Source organism: Oreochromis niloticus, linkage group LG4, assembly GCF_001858045.2.
Source record: "Oreochromis niloticus isolate F11D_XX linkage group LG4, O_niloticus_UMD_NMBU, whole genome shotgun sequence".
NCBI lineage: Eukaryota > Metazoa > Chordata > Actinopteri > Cichliformes > Cichlidae > Oreochromis > Oreochromis niloticus.
In genome coordinates, this window is record NC_031969.2 from 20,868,076 (window position 1) to 20,890,154 (window position 22,079).

The 22,079-nt window shown below is 40.8% G+C and overlaps 1 protein-coding gene across 1 annotated transcript; it reads right to left on the minus strand.

Annotated features, from left to right (window-relative positions):
* Positions 1 to 502: 502 nt before the first annotated feature.
* On the minus strand, positions 503 to 4,640 carry LOC100699759 (transcription factor Sox-9). Its single transcript, XM_003450119.4, has 3 exons — positions 3,642 to 4,640; positions 3,052 to 3,299; positions 503 to 2,730 (listed from the first exon to the last, which is right to left on the minus strand). The coding sequence occupies exons 1-3, from the start codon at positions 4,067 to 4,069 to the stop codon at positions 1,952 to 1,954; spliced, it is 1,455 nt and encodes a 484-aa protein (XP_003450167.1). The 5' UTR covers positions 4,070 to 4,640; the 3' UTR covers positions 503 to 1,951.
* Between the last annotated feature and the right edge of the window lie 17,439 nt (positions 4,641 to 22,079).

Genomic DNA, 22,079 nt, shown 5'->3' on the forward strand with positions numbered 1-22,079 from the left:
GGGTGGACATACATCTTGGCAGTAGTCCATGGTAATAATGGACCTGTGACCTCACGGTCTGAGAAGGCAGAAGTGTCGATGCGCAGTTTTACTAAACTACCGCTGTTGGTGGACGACGAGCTGGTTCCAAGTAATGCGGAAATTAAATTATCTGTGTTGCCCCTCCCCTGTTTCTGTTCCAAGGTAATTCAGACTCATCCAGTGGCATTGCCAATCTGCTGATCTCATGTCAGCAAAGCACCTTTTTGTAACTGGTTTGATGGGGATGTCTCTCCTCACATCAACTGAACTAAATCATTTTTTAAAAATGCCACCAATTGTTGTTCTCCATCTCCAGTGATGACTAGATGCCTTTTTCCGTAACTACTTATTACACACCGTATTAAGGTACCCGTACTGCCAGAGAGCCCCTGAAACTCTCAGATGTGCTGATGATAAATGCTGACAGATGGAAACCACAAGCAGTGCTGTACAAAACACAGGACGAGACAAGACGGCCACATATTTCTCTGTTTTGCTTTTATTGCAAACAAATATAATACAAAAGATAAGCTTTTAAGAAAATGCCATGTTTACCTAGGGAAACTGCATTAAGAAGATGACAAAATGGGAACTAATGAGACAGAATATAAAATGGGGAACACAATGTTTTTGATAAACAAACAAACAAACCATGTTGATTCCAGCAAATTCTTTACAAAACGGCTGCTTTTATATTCATTTAGACATTTGTTAGAAATAGAGAGACAAAAGGAAAGACTTCCAGTTTTTCTTTTTACTTACTCGTGTAATTATAAGTATTCTGTACATAACTAGATCATGAATAAAAGAAACTTTTATGAGGAAAACATTTACAAATGATAAATAAACAAATTTGTACCACATATGACAGCAACCTATTTCTCCTCAGCTAGCTGCTGCTGAATTAAAACGACAATTGCAAATAGTTATTTTCAAATAAAATTAATGCTAAAGAATAAATTAAGACAAGGGTTAGGAAAAAAAAAAAAGTTGAGGCAGAAGGCTTGATAGAAACACACCGGACTCAGACTTGATGGTTGCTGAGAATAATGGGGTCAAAGGTCACTTCTTGTATCTCATCAAGCAGGAAGTCAGAACTATGCTGTAGTTTTCACACTGCAATTCAAAGTGGACGAAGCCTCACTACCGTAGCTCTTGAGGCACCAATGGTTTCAAGGCAAAACAACAAAACAAAACAAAGCAAGCATTGCTGTTACATCTAGCAACACAGTAAGGCCCTTAGGAGAGTTACATGGCACCTGCTATAGCGTTTCCAACACAATAAATTTGAGCTAAAGCAAACAAGAAGTAGAATATTTGACTAATTCACTGATGACACGGTCATATCATGGCCAAAAATTCTAATCTATTTCAAACGTGCGTCGCTCAATCCTTGCATCTCATTGGAATTACATTAAAATATGTACAGTACAAAAGTTCAAAGCAGAATATAGGCTATTATGAGACGGCAGTGTCAGTAAACGGTTTCTTACTTCCTGTACAAAAATACATTAGTCAGAAGTAAGGCCACTGAAGGGTGTTTTTACCCGGCATTCCTGCTCTGTTACGTGTGTTAAACCTTCAAATCGTGACGACGAGGGTGCTGATGACACTGAATATGATAGTAATGACAAGAGCAGAACACATACACAGTACATACTAATATATTTATAGCCAGTATGTCCTCACAGAGGATTTAACTTTTTTTAAAACATTATATCTAAAAAAATATAATCACAATTCAAACCAATACAAAAGGCACTGTTGTGAGCCAATCCAAAGATATATTTTTTCAGAACCTTAAAAAAAAAAGTTCTTGTCATGTTTTTCTGTTGGCAATGAAAGGTGTGTGACGTAACGGTGCAAAGGCCACCGAGCAGAAAGAAGTCTGGGATATATGTGTTATATAGTCAGTGCTCAGACTGCCTCCTCAGGGCCTGGAAAGTTGTGTGTAAATGGGCTGCTCCCAGTGCTGCGGACTGTGGGTCTGCGGCACAGAGGGCACCCCGGTGGTGTCAGCAATTGGGGTGTACATCGGCCTCTGGTTGGGGCTCATGTAGCTAAAGGTGGAGTACAAGCTTGAGCCTTGGCCACCTGCATGACTGTAGTAGGAGTTGGCACCACTTTGGTGGTCTGAATAGTCATATTGTGATCTGGTGATGGAGGGGTAAGAATTGGTGCTGTAGTGCTGGAGGTTGAAAGACCCATAGGTGACATGCTGTGGGGAGCCCTGCTGCTCGCTGTAGTGGCTGGGGCTCAGCTGCTCCGTCTTAATCTGGGTGGTTCTCTGTTGACCCTGCTGGCTTTGCTCTCCTCCTCCACCCAGAGTGGTCAGAGAGAGCTGCTGTTGCTGCTGCTGCTGCTGCTGCTGCTGCTTGGACATCCAGGCGTGGGCTCCAACACTGGCTGGCTGGCCGACAGAGGAGCTGTTGATAGGGTAGCCGCTGCTGTAGCCAGCCTGCGCTGCGCCATTCACCCCAGCATGGCTGTGTGGTGGCAGGTACTGATCAAACTCATCAACATCGAAGCTTCCTATATTGGAGATGACATCAGTGCTCAGCTCACCAATGTCCACAGCTCCAAAATCAATGTTGAGCTGGCGGCTAGTGCCCTCCTGCATGGGCCGCCCCTCACGTTTCAGATCAGCTTTGCTGGAGGGAAGGTCTGTCTTTGGGGTGGTTGGGGGTGTTGGTGGACCCTGTGACTGACCTAGTGAGACAAAGGCAAAGTTAGACATTTATTTAACATAACATTTAAAAAAAAAAATTTGCATTTAAGAACATGTTTCCCACATGAGATATAAAAGCTTAACTGTAGATACCTCCAGGAGAGGTTTATTGTAACTACTGACAGGTGTATTTGCATGATGGCTTGTAAAACCTAATAATCATTAACTACTAATCATTAACAGTTCTCCAGTTAAGGCCCTGAGGGCTTCTAAAAATTATCTTTTTAAGTCAAACTGAAACTTTTGAAAGAAACATAAACATTACAGAAAATATATTTGCTTTTTATTTCTTCTTCCCTCACCTGAATGCTCTCCCGGAGAGTGCACCTCGCCCATACTTGAAGCCGGAGAGTCGGCCTGCTGCAGCGCCTTGAAAATGGCATTTGGAGAGATATGAGTTTGGTCGTTGTCCTCCGGTTCGCTTTGCCCGTTCTTGACAGACTTTCTCCGCCTTGGCTGATATTTGTAATCGGGGTGATCCTTCTTATGTTGCACTCGCAAACGCTCAGCCTCCTCCACAAATGGGCGCTTCTCTACCTCATTGAGCAATCTGAAAATAACACGGAATTGTACAAACTTGTTAAACTGCGCTTTGTAAACAGTTGCAGAAGCTAAGCACACTGATTCAATCTGTGCACTTGGTAATTAGCATTGATCATTACAAAAAAGAAAAAAGTTAGCATCGTAATTCTTTAGAAGTCATTGTATGCATAACAATAAACTTAAAATACTCATAAAATCAAAAGCATAGGTGAGTAAAAGCATTCAAGCCAAAATACTGCGAAGCTAAACTTGAAAGAGCAGGAATCTGCACGTTAATAAATACTGCGCCGCGCACAGCGGCGCGTAAAAGCGCATTGTAAAAGTGAACGATAAACTAAAGCGAGCCTACCTCCAAAGTTTGCCCAGGGTTTTGCTGAGTTCTGCGTTGTGCAGGTGTGGGTATTGATCGGCCAGCTTTCTCCGTGCAGCTTGAGCCCACACCATGAACGCGTTCATGGGTCTTTTGACGTGGGGTTTGCTTTTACTCGAGCCGTTGACGCGCACCGGCATAGGCACGAGCGTCCAGTCGTAACCCTTCAACACCTGAGACACCGCGTCTCTGATACACACGGGAAACTTTTCCTCTTCGGTTTCCTTCTTATAGTCTTGACCCATGAGGAGGTGGTTGTCGGACGGACGAGTGTTTTCAGTGTCCGAACCCGACCCGGACGGACAAGGCGAGCCCGCGGAGTCCTCAGACATGCTTGGGCTGGGAGCGTCAGAGTGACACTTCTCCTGTTCTTCTGTCATCTTCAGGTAAGGGTCGAGGAGATTCATGCGAAAAAATTAAAGAACAGCTTCTCGCAGTTGAATAATAATAATAAAAAAAAAAATAGGAGGAAAAATCCTTCTTTCTATATCCAGGTGATATGCCCCAAAGCTGCAGTGTCAGCTTGCCGGGGGCAAACTTTAAAATGAAAAAATAAAAATAAACAAAAAAATAAGAAAAAATAAGTAAATATGGAAATATTTCTGTTCCGCTGAATGCTCACAATTTCGCAGAGAAGAAAACCATCTGTAAGTGATCGCTTTCGAATACTTAGCTTCGAAACTGTGACTTTGAAGACAAACGTGAGAGAACTGCTGTTGCAGGATTGCTGAAGAGTCTATAGACACGGGAGGCGATGGCTGGATTTATGTTTTAACGGCAAGGAAATGATTGGGGGAAACTTTTTAGTAGGCGGGGACGTAATTTGACTCTGCTCCAGAGTCTTGCAGTCAACAACTGAAAACTCAGCTCAAGTTAGGAAAACGTGTTTTTTCCCTTATTGTCTTTCATTTCATTTCAACTTTGTAACTTTGTAACTTTTAAAAGTTCATGCTTATGATGCAAACTGATTTAGTTACTCGTACATTAAAATCAGATAAAGTGAACTTCCTTTTTATGGTAACAGGCACAAAACCCGCCCTATCTTTAATATAGGCATGATTCTCATTAAAACTCTTGTATTTTTCTTTTTTTTAAACTTGATTATAAAAGTTTGTTTTTGTTTCTTTACTGAAGTCATACTTACTAATCTTCAACTTTTCTTTAACGTCTTGTTCTTAGATTTATTTTAATACATTTGTTGGTGGAATGTAGATTTGGGATGTTGCAGTTTTAATCCTTTGCTTTACCAACTAAGTTTATCCTTGTGTTTCTGCTATTTTTCTATGATAAACATTCAGCTGTGGGAGTAATTTACAGGAAGTAAGTAGAACATTTTATTTCTTTATTTCTTTTATAAATACAAGGTCATTTACGTTAGATCAGAGCTGATGAACCGATGAAGAGTACAACTGATGTTTATAGGTCTTTGAATACAGGCAGGTAGTTATTGTCAAAAACTAGTGCTGCACAGAGACAGCTCTGCCAGTGAGTCTCTGCAGAGCTGCTCCGGAGCGGCAGCCTTCAGTCATCTCAGCTCCCTGCACAGTGACAACATTGACCAACAGGGGGAGACAACAGTCCAGAAACTTGAGAGGAAGCCGTGGATTTGTGGCTGTGCTGCATTGATTAAAACAAATCAGGAGGGTATTTAATTTTTCTTCTTCTTCTTTTTTAGTAATTTAAATCGCCAGTTCAAAATTGCAGCTTCCTATCTGTGGACAATTAGTGGTCCAAACAGGTTGACCGCTCACCCTCATGTTTTCCCCTAAACAAACTCAGCAAGTGACATCACTGGTGGTTATTTCTAACGTCATTTAGACAGACTTTCAGTATTATTTGAGAGAGGTAGGTTAGCTTTGGATTTATAACTGGACGGGTGATTTTTCTTAAGAACTTACACGCAGGTTATATTTTTTTTTAAAAAGGTTTTGTCACTCTCTAAATATTTAGACACTAACTTCTACTAGTAGTAGATGTACTGTCTTTAAAAAATAATCAGAATGCATGAAAACATTGATTGAGTTTGTTAATACATTTCACACAGTCAAAGTGAGGGCAACTTATTTTTATAAAAGGAGTGCATGAAAAACATGTCACAATGGCAAAATCTACTTTTCTGGATTTCCTCCAACACTTGTTTTCCTGTGGACAAAGGACACTTTGTTCAGAGTTCAGTCCCTCTAATCCATGTATTCAATTTTAGAAATGAAATCCAACTGTAAGTTATGAGATCACATGGAGCCACAGAAAGGGACTGAAAGCTTCCTATTTTTATCACAACTTTATGATTTGGATTTCTATTAGTGAACATATACAAATGCCACTGTGAGAAGTCCCAAAATCTTTCCTGTTAATACATTTTGATATAGCTTTAATGTTGCTTAAATAGAGAATATTTGTCATGGTATGTGTTGCAAACATGTACATAAACTATTTTACACATGTTAATTAATCTCTAAATATTTTAAAGAACTCCTTTCCCCCCATTTAAGTGTTCTCTTTCAAAGGTAAAGGTCTATTGTTTCCTGTCTTGTTCCCATGATTTTCATTACATTTATTTTAACTCCCTTCTCATTGTGTTCCTTGCCCTCTTGGTCGACCAGATGTTATGGCAGACGGCCCTTACAGCTTCCTTTCATATAACTAGATGACATAGATTCAAATGTAAAAAAGGCTGTTGGAGAGAAATACAGGCAGTAGAGGAACATAGTAGAGGTTTGTTGTTTTTCCTTTAGTACAGCCTATAATACAGAGAAATCAGGTTCTCTGTATTTGGGCTGTAAACCTTGAGTTAGTAATGTAAAATTTGTGATGTGCCCCTGAGAGCCACTGATACTATGTGCCCTTGCATCAAAAGTCTTTTCCAGTACAAACATACTTGAATATTATTAGAAGCTGAATATTTGATCTAATTTACAGAATTTTCAGCTTTTAAACAGACATGGGAAGTGCAACAAGAGCTGCTGCCTTTTCAGTTTGCGAAGCAACTGGTCTCGACACACTGAGGAGTAAACCCTGTGATGGCTAACACAGAGGCATCAGAGGAGTGGGACATGTTCGCACCCTCACAGTGCTGACTGCTAAGAGTTTGACGTGCCCTGCACAGTGGCGTACGCTCGATCAAGGGGACACACATCCTCAGGGGCCAGGCTCAGCGCTTACGCGGAAACACCCACCTGCAGGCTGAGCAGGTCTTGGGAAACTTCTCAGCTTGACTTCGAGCCATGGCGTCAAAATGTTGAGGCAAACACTGGGGGTAAACTGCCAAATCATGTCTTCCACCTCTCCTGTCGCTCTCAGATTCCACTGCAACCGTCTGAACAGACCGCCCCTCGTTTTTTTCCTTCTTTTTTTCCCCTTTCATTTGTGTGTGGATGTGTTAGTTTAGTGGGTGTGCAAATCTTGTGGTGTTCCTATTGAAGTGTGTGAAAGAAATTATAGTTTTTATAATGAGAATTGGTATTGGCATTTGGCATGACATTCTTTTGTTTTCCAAATTCTTGTTCTTTTTTTTTTTTAAAGATTTTATCCAAACATCTAAAATAAAATAAATAAATAAAAACAAAAAATCCCCCCAGAAGTGGCTTCAAGCACTCACAACTGACATCACATCTGTTTGAGATGTACCACAACTAGCACATAATTCGCTAGAAATCCAAAAGACCACAAGAAGGAAAACTAACAAAATCCTTTTTGGCAAAACAAATCAAGTGTCCTTCCGGGTACTTCCTCAGTTTCTCTGTAACTGATTCTTAAACAAGTTATGTCTGAACCAGACCACACTGCTTGCAGTACCCACTGTCAATGGCATTCTCATAGGGATGGGCTTCCTCAGTGTTTGCCATTCCCGGTCAGTGCTTCGGCACTGCTTTGGCATTTTGCGGTGAGTAAAATTTAAGAGGGACTTTTTAAGACTTTGCCAGCCTTTTACTCCCTGCTCTGACTCTCTTGCACCTCCCTGATATCCCATACAGAACCACAACAGCTCCACTTCATCAGAAAGACAGAGGAGACAAAAACAGAGCCGAACGGCTTTCCGCCCAAAACACTGCAGATACATTTAGAGGTCAATATTTCAGGAAAATTCTGATTTATAATCAACATAATTTTTAAAAAGCTGATTTCAAATTATACTAAAGTGCGCCATGTAGTCACCTCACTCATGAGGTCAAATCAGATAACAGATTATAGCTTATATATGTCACTAAGGAAATACCTTCCAACTGAGAAACAGATGTATTCTGGCCTTCACCCCTGTACAGGTTCAGCTGTGTGTACTAGTCACTGCTGTACACTTTCTTGCATATTTTCTTCTTTCTTTGACCTCCCCTGGAGATAGTGCAGCAGTAATCTCAGTCTTATCTGCTCTTGGCTTCTAGTAAACTGAAACATTGAAGGTACCTATTGATAGTGTATCTGTAAGGAAGGAAACACACTCTGATTTGGGAAGACAGTGGAACCAATGGTACTTGGTAAACATAAGCTGTTTGGATAGGTGCAACTGCCAAGCATCAGTTTTTAAAAATTATTTTTAATGATTTCCGTCCTGGAAGCACTCCTGAAAAGAAAATCCAGTATTGAACTCAGCTGAGTGACTTTCAGGTTCCTTTCATGCCTGCAGGTGAAGTGGCCTCAGACTCAGTTTGAATGACAATGAAATGCTAATGAAAGCAGAGTGTGATATCTGTAGGTCACTGGCCTCTATTTCCAATGACAGGGCCTGACCTGTAATTATGTCTGAATGACAATAGCTCATTCGGAAGGTGTTGACAAAATGTTATGACATTACCCGAGTCTTTGCAGAGGTCGCTAAGGTGATTGCACTCTCAACAGGGGACCTCTGGAACGAGAGCAGGTGACAGTCACAAAGCATTACTCAAAACAACATTAATGAGCTGCTGCTTTTCTGTGGACTTCGAGAGTTTTATTTTTTAAAGAAACACAGTAGATAATTTTTGAAAGACTATATAAGGAAAGTAGAAAGTTGAAAATCACACTCAATAAACTGTACTCTTATACAGTCAAACAACCATAAAAAGCCTCATCGCCAAGATAAAAATGTCACAGTGACAATTTGCATAACAAACACTAATAAATTGCAGTTTTTTTTTTTTGTTGCCAGTGAAATACTTTACCCCCCAAGGGCCGGGCCTTCTTGTTTAGGTTATTTTGAGCAGAATGCAAGCAGAGTTGTGAAACTCGTCTCTGTCCTGGATTTTTCCACGTTTGTGTCTAGAGCGTAGCGCTGACTCAGACTGGCTGACAGTGCTAGCAGCTTCCTGGCACCACTACACATAAAAGCTCCCATCCACGACTCTGGGTGATGTCAGACCAGCGCCTACCCACAGAGACGCTTTTCACGTAGAACCTGTATGCGCCTGGGTCTGGTCTACGAAATGGAATATTATACCCTCTCCCCCCCCCACCTGTTTCAGCGATCAGGTGAAAAGGAGACTTTTGTTGTCGCCCGAACTGTCGCAACCTAAAAATAAACTCTAATGTATTTCCTCTACTTCCCCTTCTTGTCTACATCACCGGCGTCTGTTTAGATCCCCATTTGTTTATTTCTCAGTACGGCGTTTGTTTATGTGCTGGCTGATATTTGCTTATTCTCACTGACATTAGAGTGTTTACACTGTTATACACGTGGGTTTAAATACTAAGTAGAAATTACCCACACTGCACCTTTTTACTCCTCTGTCAGCTTTCTCCCCCCTTTTCTCTTGTTTCATTATCCTCCCAAGTTAACCTGGCTCTTTCAGCACGGCTCATTTTCTGGGTGCACTGATGAAAAGGGGCCATTCTTTCCACACGGTCATGGAGATACTAGAAATACCAAGTTAATGAAAGAGTGATGATATCTAATCACCTTCCAGAGCATAGCACCTGCATCAGAGCCAGTGCCCCAACCTTTGCAGAAATCTCGCAAACGGATGCTCTACAGATGCACTTCCTCTTAGCTGCTCACCATGTGCCTTTGATACCACTTGTTGCAGGAGAAGCAGGAATATCTTGTGTGGTCAGAAAAAAACTAGTCCTCTTAGGTGTTCAGGGATTTCAGCATTAGACCGTGGCAATAAGATTATTACATTCAGAAAGGGCAGAGGTGAAATGAACAATGACATACTTCAAGGGCTTTAAAACAGTGTCTTATTACAGCGGGGTGGGGGTGGAGGCCAAGTCTATTCTTGTTAAAACTTATTTCAGAGAAAAGGAAAAAGAGAAGGTGAACAAATTGCTTTTAGTGACTGTAACCTGTGGAGACGGGGTTAAATTTGAATTTTGACAACTGACAGCGAGTTTCTGACTCCAGACAGTTTGGATTAGTTCCACAAAATATGATGCTTTTACCGTTATCATTTATGTGCAGTGGAAAAGAAATACCTTTTAAAACATTGTTAAAACTTGTTATTAATGGTTTACATAGTGGGTTAAGTGTAATAATACAACGTTTTAAAGCTCAGTAAGTTACAAATTACCTAATTGGGTTAAAAAAAGAGCAATCGATATCACCTTTACTATTTTCTTTACTATTCCTACACCGTGCAGTCCAATAATTTCATACACAAAAAGCATGAAAACTGTTCTTAAATATGAGAGGCTTTCTCCTCACATTAGTCTTCTGAGTTTTCATCTTTTTATTTTGCTAAACTTTTCTGAGTTGTCTAATGATCACTTTACAGCATGACCCGCAGCGTATGTAGACTGTGAGAGACATTAGGTGATACGTGCCAAACATAACACAGCTCTCACGCCTGTGTGTATGTATGTCTCCCTCCTCTCATTCCTCTATTTCTTCCTTCCAGCTCCCTTTGGGTGCTTCTGTGTTCTGGCTGGGTCAGACACAGCAGGGAAGCGCCATCTAATTGGAGCAGCCCAGCGGTGCTGGCCCTGAACCTCCGGGAGCCAGGCTCATGCATTCTAATGTTACTCTGAAAGGAAATTGTTTTCCACTATTTCCTGATATCCAATATTTGAGCAGTTTGGTTACCTTTCTTAGTAGGAGTAAGAAAACTCTAACTGATTTACTGGATTTGCTGCACAGTTGAGTACCATCTTGTTTGCTGTAGCTTGCTGTGTCCGGGCATCAGTTTCTGGGCTATCTGATTAAGGGCCTTTTATTTTAAATAGGAGCTTACACTATTAGCCAGTCATGCCAAAAAAGTTGTTTTTCAAACAGCATTGCATCTTGTGGATGATAGCTATTGGACCACAAAGTAAAGCACTGCTCCTGCTCACGAATAATTAACTATAGCAGAATTGGATCATTTAGCTTTAACCTTTAGATGAGTGTCTGAATGTTTCAGTTTGGGAAACTGCAAGCATGCAGGTAAAAGTGAAAACAAGGAGGCAATAGTCAAATGCATAAATATGTTCTATATATTAGATGAAGTAAAAAACAAACCAAGAGGTAAATATAATCCACTGTGGCAAAGCTTCAAAGAAACTCTTGCAAACAAGAGATGGTGAAGTGAGGTGGGTGCAGCAGAGGAGCAGATCAGATGACTCTAATGATGGGACATGCAGGCAAGCAAGCATCATTAAATTTAGCTACAAACGAGCTTTTTTTTAAATTACTGAATGAATGAAACCCAAAACAAGAGAAGCAAGCAGATGGTGACTCTTGCTTTGATTTTAGAAGAAGTTGAGAGATAACACTCCATCTGGACAGAGAAGAGGAACATTTGAATCATGAAAAAGAGTATCAGCTATGACCCTCTTATTTCACTGCCACGCACACACTGTAATTAACCATCTAGAGTTACGCAGCACCTACACCTCAGCGCACTCCTGTGACCTGAAACTGTGGCTCCAGCGCACTTTAGTTTGGTTGAAGTTGTTCACTGAAGCTTAACTCTTTTTTTTTAACAATAGTATCTATGTAGAAGAACATGCAGGTGGCAGACCCTGAGAAGGAGCTGATGAAAACCAGTGGATGTATACAGTGTTGATGAGCATGTGGGGAGTGGAAGGTTTGGACGGTAAACCCAATCCACGTCTCTTGGGATGGCGCTTAAAGTCGTGCATGGAGCAGGGAGAAAATGGAATACCTCCGCACGTTTCCCACCAGCCCAAAGATCACAAGTGCAAGGGAGGCAGAGCTTGCAACAGAGACTGCGTGCAGTCCCACAGGGGGTAAAATAGGCAGTTTTTAGTGCTGGCTAACAGCATATGAGGTGAAAGGGAAAGAACGCAATGTTACTTGACAGTTTTAGTTTAGTTTATATAAGAATTTTGTTTATGAATTTTGCCATCTGGCTTAGACTTAACGATATAGGAGAGAAAACAGAAAGCATATACATATACAATTACTTTAAGAAACAGCTGTGAAATCCTTCATTCATATTGCATGGCACACATTTGGCCACTTTCATATTAGTACGAACCAAAAGCTAAAGGTGAAAATTGAGATGTAAATCCTCTTTTTAGGCATGACTAGGAAGAGTCTTGTCTTTGGCGGTGACAGGACATACCGTACTCGGACGCCTCCTCAGCAGGCGCCAGCTGATTTTTATCTGTGTTGAAAACTGTCTCCGCTTCCCCAACTTCTTCGCTCTCTGGGGTTCTGCATACATTTCTCACTGGCATGATTGAAATCAGGTATTTCTTTATTAGCCCGGTCCAAAATCTACCATCTTTTGGCTTGATCATGAAGAAGTTATTACTTCTACTTACTCTACTACTTAACCCATCATTAAGCAAATCTAGCAGAGTAAAATAGATTTTCTAGTCTGTTGATACTATTCTGTTTCGTTTTTGTTTGCATAGCTTGTTTTGCTTTCATCCATTGCATTAAGGCATTCCATTGTTGAACTGTGCCGTGCATCAGCGTTTATGTAAGATAGATCTTTGGTGACTGAATGTTGGTGATATATTTGTTATGGATACTGTTTTGCTTATGAATATTTAGCAGCTGAAGGTTAAAGTAATCCATTTGTTGTACTTAACCTGCATCTGGGTGTGTGCTGAGTGAAACCTGGATTCCTGTGTATGGAATTAAAGAAAATCCTCTGGGTTTCTTCTTAAAGCAGTCTACCATTACCCTTAACATTAGGAGGCAGATTTTCTTTCTATTCTTTTCTTTCTTTTTCTTTTTTTTGTTTTTGGAGCACTTCTGGTCTTAATTAGCCAGTGAGGTGCTGTTTGCCTGAAGGTTGGCAGGGTGGTTGTCTCAAATACGGTGGATCTCAGTGCTCTGCACTACCATTACAGTTTCAGTGAAACTATAATGGTGGAGCCAATTGCATAATAATGTTCTCATCCATCTGTAGTGGAGACTAGAGAGGATTAGCATTTCTATAATGTAAATTGCTTAATGGGTAGACACATTTCTGACAGAGTTTCGCCTCCATCTGTATTATTTGGATCAGTTTTTTACTACGAACAGCAGAATTATTAATGTATCTTTTTCAGTAAAACATTCTGTCACATAAATGTTGTCATCATTATTATCATCACTATCTATAAAATCCACTGTTTGATTATTGAGGCAGCCTAAAAAGTCACATTACTTGGGAAAAAAAGCATCAGCATTGCTGGATTCCTCACTTCACTTCCATGCTCAGTGGGATTAAGTTGTTTTTTTTTTTTCCACTCAGGCAGCATTACTATACAAATGATGAAGTGTCACTCCCAAATCAAAACCATAAAGGAATGCCCTTGCCTGCAATTCTCTAAACCGTCTCTTCCCTGTTCTTCCTCTACTCCTCTCCCAAAAAACAAAAAAATAAAAAATCTCCCTACTTTAGCCTTCAATAAAAAATCCAGATTACTAAACCTCACAGCCATTCACTCAGACAGACTAATGGAGGCCAGATATGCCTTACGTTCTGTCATAAGATTTCTGCAACACTCAGAGCCTGATCACCATTTAACAGTTGTCTCACCAATTATTGCTTATGCTCTGCAAAATGTTACCTATTGCATATGAAAAGGTAGAATACGGTGAAACCAACAACAGATGTGTGAGCACCGCCTGCCTGAAAGAGAAAGGCCAACAAAGTTACCACAGGACAAATGAGCAGGACAGCTGCCAAAACAGCATGCATTTATGTTTGAAAAAATGCATCAATAAGCTGATTAGTCACTCGGTGGCATTAGGAGTTGCATGCCGGTGCCCAGCTGTAGCGATTAACCTGCATTTTCAGATGTAGCTCTGTTGCCGTATTAATATTGCACATGAAAATTATGGTATGCATACAAAAATTTAACAGCAAGAAACCAATGTTGATAGTTAGGGTCCAACAACAGTTTATCACTTTTTTTTCTGTGCAGCTCACAACATTAGTTTTTGTGGTTATGATAACATCACTGGACAGGAAACATGAGTAGTCTGATGATAAAGTTTTTAATCATGAAACCATTAGCAGATTAGGTAACAGCAGTATTTGAAGTCAAAACAACGATCAGCATTGCTTTAATGTTTCTATTACAGTTCGTACTCTTGTAGGGAATTGATGAGTGTGCAGCATTATGGAAACCAAGTAACAACTGCAACTTTTTTTCAGAGGGAGGTTTGTGATCAAAAACTGCTTGTTTTTGCTGATGTTGTTGAGTTGTGAGAGTTTACCCTTGAATTTGGTTTAAGGTGGGAGGATATCCAGCGTCTTCCACACAGCTGAACGGTCCTCTCTGCCTTGCTCCCTGAAGGGCACGAGGTGTTCCAGCCCGAATCTTTAAACCCTAGAGTCTGGCTATAGCACCTCCATTTTCATTACTATAACACAATGTATGATTCGCCTCAAGCAAATAATGCTATGGTTTTTAATTGTATGGCATATTTACAATAATTAGTAACAATTTATTTTACAGAAGACAAGCAAAGGAAATGCTTGCAGCCTTGTATTTAAGTACATGTCAAAATTGTCACGTTAGCTACTGTTAATATTTAAAGGCAAATGTTCCTGAAAATATTTCATTTGGAGAAGATTTTTATGATATTTCCACAGCCATTCCAAAGCTGTTCTATCTGTTATATCGTCTTCCACTTTTAACCTACTAATGGTAACTATATTTTGTCATTACCACAAACTTTAGCCATGCTTGAACCCTTGCAAACACAGACACACACAAAAACAGAGAACACCACTCTGTAAGGAGTACATCGATTTGGTCGTAAAAGCCACTTGTGAAATAAATGTATCCCTTAAAACTAGTGAAATGAATATTTATTAGATCTTTGTGAATTAGATGACTTTATTTTAAAGGGGTTTTTTTATGCTTCCTCAGGGTGACTATAACCTTTACCTTTATTTTAGGGTAGTTTTTATTTGTATTTGTGGAGGTTTTATCACCAGCTTTCTTGAAAATCATCTAACAGTCATATACTTTAAAAAACGTTTGCCATATTGTTTTCAACTCCTTATTCGAATGCATTTTGCAGAATCAGCACGGAAAGAGAGACAGAAAGACATTTCTGCTGTGCAGCCTTTACACTTTCTCAGCTAATTTTCAGCCTTGCAGGCATTCTCATGCGCTGAGGTTTGAGCTGTAATGCATGTGCTTGGCAGTCATCTCATTTCTCTGTTTGAGTCCAGATGTTGCTTTGGCTGATGCACAGCACACTTGTCAAATGAAACCTAGTGATGTTTAAGTGGCAATTAGTCTCTTTGTGCTCAAGTGTATCTACACACTTGAATGTGCACAGACACACATACTCAAGCAGAAATCTGCCAACAAATCTGCATTTGCCAGGAGGTAATCATTTCCATGTTGCGCTATAAGAACTCAGCAGCTTTTTCTTTGCAAGTGTCTGCAAACATATGCAAATTAAAGCAATATTGCAAAGGTTGCAATTTAAAAGACCTGTAGTAGGACTGTTTGGTATAAAAATCTATCTTGGAAGGAAAAACAGCAGATTTTGCACCTGGTTTGTGGTTAAATTACTTGTCCAATTTTTATTTCATCTCATAACAACGTTTTAATCAGTTGATCAATAGTTTTGCTTTTCTTTTAAAAATAATCCCAGCAGCTGCTAAAACTTGAATTTTCTTGGCAATCCTGTGGAAAAGTTTGGGAGGGAAAGGAGTGGCAAAAGGAAAAGGGTGGAATCACTGGGTAGGAGGGGTGGTGCAGTGGCTGGGAGGGGCTGCTGGAGCTGACATTCCAGGTCCTCAGCCCTATTTAGGCTTGTAATATTTTCTTCATGTCCACACGGACACTGGTCATAAAATTGTCTGTTGACTTATTGCTTTATTACTGGGATATTTTTCATACTCAGATCAAGTAACTGCAGATCAGGCAAGCTTGATTCTGACCCCCACTAGTGAACAATCACTGCTTTTCCTGCTTATACTGGAAATTACTCACGTTGAAACAAAGCATCCACTGTGGTTATTTTTCTCCATCTGTGGTCTGACCTCTGATCTTCAGCAAATAAATCAGCTCTTATTAATCCCCAATTGAAAGAATCATGTCCAAAATATTGCCACGGCATGTTTATGTATGAATTGTCTATTTGTCACAACACTGAGAACACGTGGAGAAAAAAAGAGTGATCCCTGGGGCACTTTTATGGCTCCTGGTTTTATAAGACAAGGGTGGAATGGTAGAGGTGAGGGGGAGTCAGTGAGCTTTAACAGGCACTTGGGGTTTGATAGCTGCTGAGGAGCTACTTGAGGAGTTGTGTCATTTTACAGCTTGTGTTATAGAGGCGCACGGCTAAGTTGCATCCAAGACCTCAGCTGTGTAACAGACTGGCTGGGCTGCTCCAGATAGAAATGTGAGTCACGCAAGCGATGCTTTTCTCCTGTTATATGGGGAAAAGCGGGAGTTGGGTGGTGGATATAGTGTGAGTGTGAAAACCTAAATAAACCCACTGTAGGTTTCAGGAAGGGAAATAATATAAAAACACCTGTTACCTGGGTGTGAAGTGCCAAAAACCAATTAGATAGAAATTAGGAAATGGGAGTATTCCCCTGTAAACTCTGGGAATCATCTTTTTATAGAGGGAAAAAAATCTATGAATGGAATCTTTGGAAAGCTATAAGCAGGGTGACCATAACTGATAAAGGAAGCAAATCTGTGTCGTTACATCAAAGGGTGAAAAAGAGTAAAAAAAACACTTGATATGAGAGAAGCTTAAAGGTTTGATGATTACTCTCTTGATTACCTAACAAAATGCAACACTTTCACTTAGCACTTACTTGTCTGAGTAGTAAATCTGTTTGTTTGTTCCGAGTACACGTCCGAGGCTCGAAAACAAATCTTCCCCTCATTTGATTTCATCTATTTGGAGAAGCTCTTTTAGTCTTGTTAGCCTTCTTAATATGAGTGCATTAAGACTGTATGACAGGTGAATGATCACTGATCCCAGTACACAAACCAGATGTCCTAAATGTAAGTTTAAGGTCGAAGGTTAACGTCCTGCTAGAGGCAATACAAGACAGCGTTCTATATGTGGGATTTTATAGGATTGCCACTGGATCCCAGGAATAGAAATTTATGAGGTGATGTGTCTCAGTTTCCTGACAGAGAACAGTGGATTTATATCCTCAAAATGTTATTTAGATCTAAAAATTTCTTTTAAAATCTCAGTTATTAGATTGATTGTATTTGACTAATGCCTGATATTAACATAGAAATAAAGACATATACAAATAAAGGGCAAACATCTGTTGGTAATTACTGACCATGTAGCAGTGGCCTTGATGAGAAAGAACACTTTTCTCACTGCCTCTAAAGAAAAGTCGGCATATGTCAGAGAAAATTATCAGTGGCTGTGTCCCTTGAGTTCTGCAGCTCTACATGCAGACCACCTGAATAGCTGTGAAATGCTGACCTGATCAGGCCTTCCTGTTTCCTTTTGTGTGAGCATGCATGGCTCAGTGCAAAGCAAGCACAGAGATGCTACGTGTTGGGCTTGCTTCAGGTCCTGCAGTCAGCCAACTGTGTTGAGACAGATTGGACTTTTGTTTGGAACTGACATGTCGGGCCGTCTGCGTCTTGCCAAGTAGCCTTCAGAGACGAGGAGGGAAAGGAACTGCTCAGTAAGCCTGTCTCATCTCAGCATCCACCCGCTCAGCCCCGCTTTCCGGCCGGGGCTTTTAATTGTGTCTCTAGGTGAAGTGGTAGCGGCCCAGCAGTGGGGAGCTGACACCTATGTGTGATGTGAATAGGACCACACACCGCAATTACATGCTTTCACACACACACACACACACATTCACACAAATACCATTACGTATACAGTACACTCACAGTTATAGGGATTAGACATGACTAATTTGGGATATTTAATGTCCACAGAAGTCCCTGACACATACTAAGGTTCCCCTAATCATGACGCTTACACGGAGGCAGATACCGCTCCAATCCAAAATTATGTCATTGCTCAGATATTTTGAGAATACTTCAACGTTTCATGTTTAGGATAGTGTGTATATAAGCAGAGCCAGAAATACCTAAGTTGCCTCCACCTTCAGAAGGCTATCCCATAACAGTGATGTCACCAAGTCTTCCTCACACCTATCTGAAAGTTTTCTTCTTTTTTTTTCCAGTACTGACTCAGGCTGACCACAGTCTGGCCAGCTTCCTGTCTGACCATCAGCAAACACAGAGAGACGGGTAGTAAACATAGGGGCATCCACCTGTTAACAGTGCCAAATCACATGGCCAAAAACAGCAGGGGAGACAGGATCAGCTCCTAATGGGGATATGTGCATGTTATAGGTCTCGGGCTGAACTGTATTTTTACACTATGATAGAAAACCTTTGTTCCAGTTTCACGCTTCTCTTTCTGTAATGTCAATGACTTAACCATTTAACCATGGAATACAGTTGTGGTGAATAAAATTACTAATAGTAGCCTCTCCAAAACACACAAAGATTGGCACAGCTCGCCGTTTTTTTAGCATTAGGCTCAAACTCACGATCTTTGAGCCCGTCTCCAGTTGTCAGCTGTGTTACATGACGTTCGACCACCTAGGTAAATTTATCTTATGCGTGTGCATGCAGCCGACCGGCCATCGTGTTTATGTAGCAGTAATTTGTAGACAGGTGGGATGAAGGCCTGTTGTTTTGCTTAACCTTCTCTGTGGTAATTCAGAACCCAGCTAACTAGACCTTACTTAACCCCCTGACTTTAGCCCCAATCAACACATGGATATTAGCCGCCATGTACCCCTACTTTTGTGTATCTGAGAACTGGTTTGTAGTAAAAACCTGTCAAAATATCCCACTGTCATTTCTCTTCAGCAACAGCAGCAAGAGCTCTACAGTAATTTCCAGAAATCTGTCGAAATTGCTTAAGTCTTAAATTATGTATAATTGGTCCCTGCATTAGGTTACTGGGGGTAGCCCCCAATCATGTGGTTGTAGGCAAAAAGGACTCTAGTCACTTCCAGCTGGTTAATAGCCAAGTGACTGCTTACTAACATCTCGCCAGTTGCTGAAGGTTAGCATAGATGAGTATTAGCTTGATGTAAAGTAAATGTACCTAAATGGCAGTGGCCCTTAAACCCAGCTCTGGTGAGTGGCTCTTGTTGACTGTGAACAATTTCAGTCATTGTATAATCCTGACTTGTGCTACTTCTCAGTTTCTCTTCTGAGACAGCTTCCTCCTTCATCTTTCCTCGGCGAATTAACTTGCTTGAATTTCTTCTTTGCTAGAGAACGTTCTGTGGATGTTCTTACTACTTCCTCCTAACTGAACCCCCCCGGCCACATAAGCAGCATACGCTATGTCAGTATTATCTTTTTAGTACCTGGCTCACCTGTAACCTGAACTCACTAAAAAGCAGTGATAACAGGCTTCTCTGCATGGGGTCACACTGCATTAGGGTGAAACAGACTCTCTCTTTGTGCTTTACCAGTGAAGTTTAGGACCACGGCTAATCATGGGGGTGAAAGCGTACACCGTGCCAAATCAGCTCCAGCCAGGCCAGCTAAATTTATCTCAAACTTATTAACTTTGCTCAAGGCACAAATTGAAACCAGCTCGGGTGCTCACGCTCCAGAGGTGCCGAGTGTGAGAAGTGACAGTATGATTTACAGGGGGGAGCCCTGCCACAGATGCTGCAGAAAGGGGGAAGGAGGGGTGAAGTGAGGCGTTTTATATCAGAAAACTCTGGAGTGATCACTGATCAGGGAAAACCCAAAGCTGAATTAAACTCAGCTCATTTTGATGCCATCATTGTGAACACCAAGAGGTGGTGCCTCTATTACTACTTAAATCTGCATTAACAGGAAACCACCGGGCATCATCACATGAAATGAAATGCCAATTAAAATGCCACCTATATCTTTTGAAGCCCTTTAATCAATTTTCTAATTTATTTTTCAATTTATCAAATTATCAAATTATCATGGCTGTTCTCCTTTCGCTTTATTCAGAACCAGAGTGTTTTTATGGTGAAGTTGTATTGGCAATGATGATGACAATAATTAATATACATACATATAAAAGTTGTGATTATCGTGAATGCTCTTGTTGTCCTCTTATTTTTAGTATTACTTCTACTGAGACTTCACGCTATATGTCTGATGGCGTCAATAGGAAATCTTTTTAAATCCCCTCTTGTTTAAATGATTTAGTTGAAGTCAGATAGCGTCTGTGAGTGTGTGGTTCTGTGGATGCATGCCTGCCTGCATGCTCATCCCTCCCCTTTTTCTGGGCTTTGTTAGGCCAGGTGTGCCTGTTCTCAGTGCAGTGCCCGGGGAGCCGTGAGAACGCAATCGCTGGGCCTTCTCTCCCTCCTCTATCTGATTTATTTCAGCCTCTATGGCATTTCAGCAAACAAAAGTGCCGCTCAGTATTGATCTGGATCTTTCCCATTTCCCCACTCTGCTCCCTTTGTTTTGCTCAGGTCTAGGATGGCTGCTTTAAATCAGACCCTCTTGACGTTTGCTTAATGTCTAATTAACCATGGGTGGGCATGGCCTTTGATTATAGGAAGTGCCTGGGGGTGGGGCTGCAAAGACGGCTGAATTTTGACAAAACACTACAGACTGATCAATCATGCCCTGACACATTGTTTTGTCTTTAATTTTAGAGTGCTTGGTTTAGGGATATGTCCTCCTGCTCACCCTCTCCTGATTTCCTCTCACCAGCCCATGTGCCACTTTTCTTGGACCATGATGCGTGTCTCAAGATCCACTTACACTGACTCCAGGGTGTGCTGTGACTGACTCATCAATCTAAAATTCCCTCAGTTGATACTGATAACTAAACCTCATTATCAGTATCACAGTTGTTTGTATCTGATCTTAGGCAAATATGTCCGCCATCATAAATGCTACTGGAAGACATATTTATGTAACTGGTGTATTGTGATAAGGACAAAAGCAAGTTTAATTTATTCAATTCGGTTTTATTTATACAGCACCAAATCACAACAACAGTTGCCTTAAGGTGCTTTATATTGTAAGGTAGACCTACCATGCATTTTGTTTTGCTAAGAGGTTTGGATCGGGAGTATTAAAAATACAGCTTTCTCAGTCAGGCTCCAGAAGCCTTCAAGGCTTTGCCCTCTATCCCAAACACTGGCCAGATGGCCGGAAAGTTGACTTTATTTAAATCTGGTAATTCCGGCTCCTTCTCTACCCCTCCCCACCCCCCACAACACTCCACTCCCACCGCTCCACCACTCCTTTGCCTTTCTATCTTCTCTCTGAAGATCACAGCAGTGGTGTGTCAGTGGGTAGCAGCTTCAGCTTAGCGTGGACATGTGAGAATGACACGGCGATGATATGCTTGCGTGGAAGGGATTACGGTTTAATTCACACACAGAGAGCGCTGAAAGGCGCGCAACAATAAAACTAAAGTCAGTTTAACAGAGAAATGTACTGAGATAATTATCTCAGGATGTACAGGGTTTTATTTTCTCTCCAAATGTTTAATTTGACCTATTTTGCTCATTATACTGTGGATACCGAAGAGGTAAAACAGCACTTTTTTAAAAAAGTGGGCAAAACATTCTAAACGGTGACAAATTTGTATCTATTATAATGTGCATACTGTACATAGCAAATACATTTTGGCATGGACACCTCCCACTTTGGCAACTGTCACATTTTGTCTGTTAGATATCATTACTGCACCTGCTTCTCATTGTCTGTTTAAACTGTCATCCCACCTGCAGTCCTCACTACAGCGGCTACCTGTCATCTAGCTATTCACCTTTGACCGAGATGCCACGCTGACAGAGTAATGCCACTTATTACGGCCTTCATTAAACTGAAGGTTATAGGTCAACAAGCAGGCCACGGGACATCAGGCTGTCATTAAGGCTAATTGCTTGCTTGTGATCATCCTCTGTCCCACAAAAGACTCTGTTTGGTCTTTATGACAATATTGTTTCATTACATTTCCATCAGAATCAAATTATAAATGACTGATAGAGAAATATATGAAAAGATCAGATCTGTGGAACATAAAGTAATCATAAAGATCTATGTCACTCTTTCACTACTCCCTAC

Coding starts and splice junctions, on each gene's coding strand:
- LOC100699759 (XM_003450119.4), bottom strand. CDS start 4,069: ATGAATCTCCTCGACCCTTACCTGAAGATGACAGAAGAACAGGAGAAG. Junction 3,300..3,641: donor ACCCTGGGCAAACTTTGGAG/GTAGGCTCGCTT, acceptor TGTTATTTTCAG/ATTGCTCAATGAGGTAGAGA. Junction 2,731..3,051: donor CTCTCCGGGAGAGCATTCAG/GTGAGGGAAGAA, acceptor TTGTCTCACTAG/GTCAGTCACAGGGTCCACCA.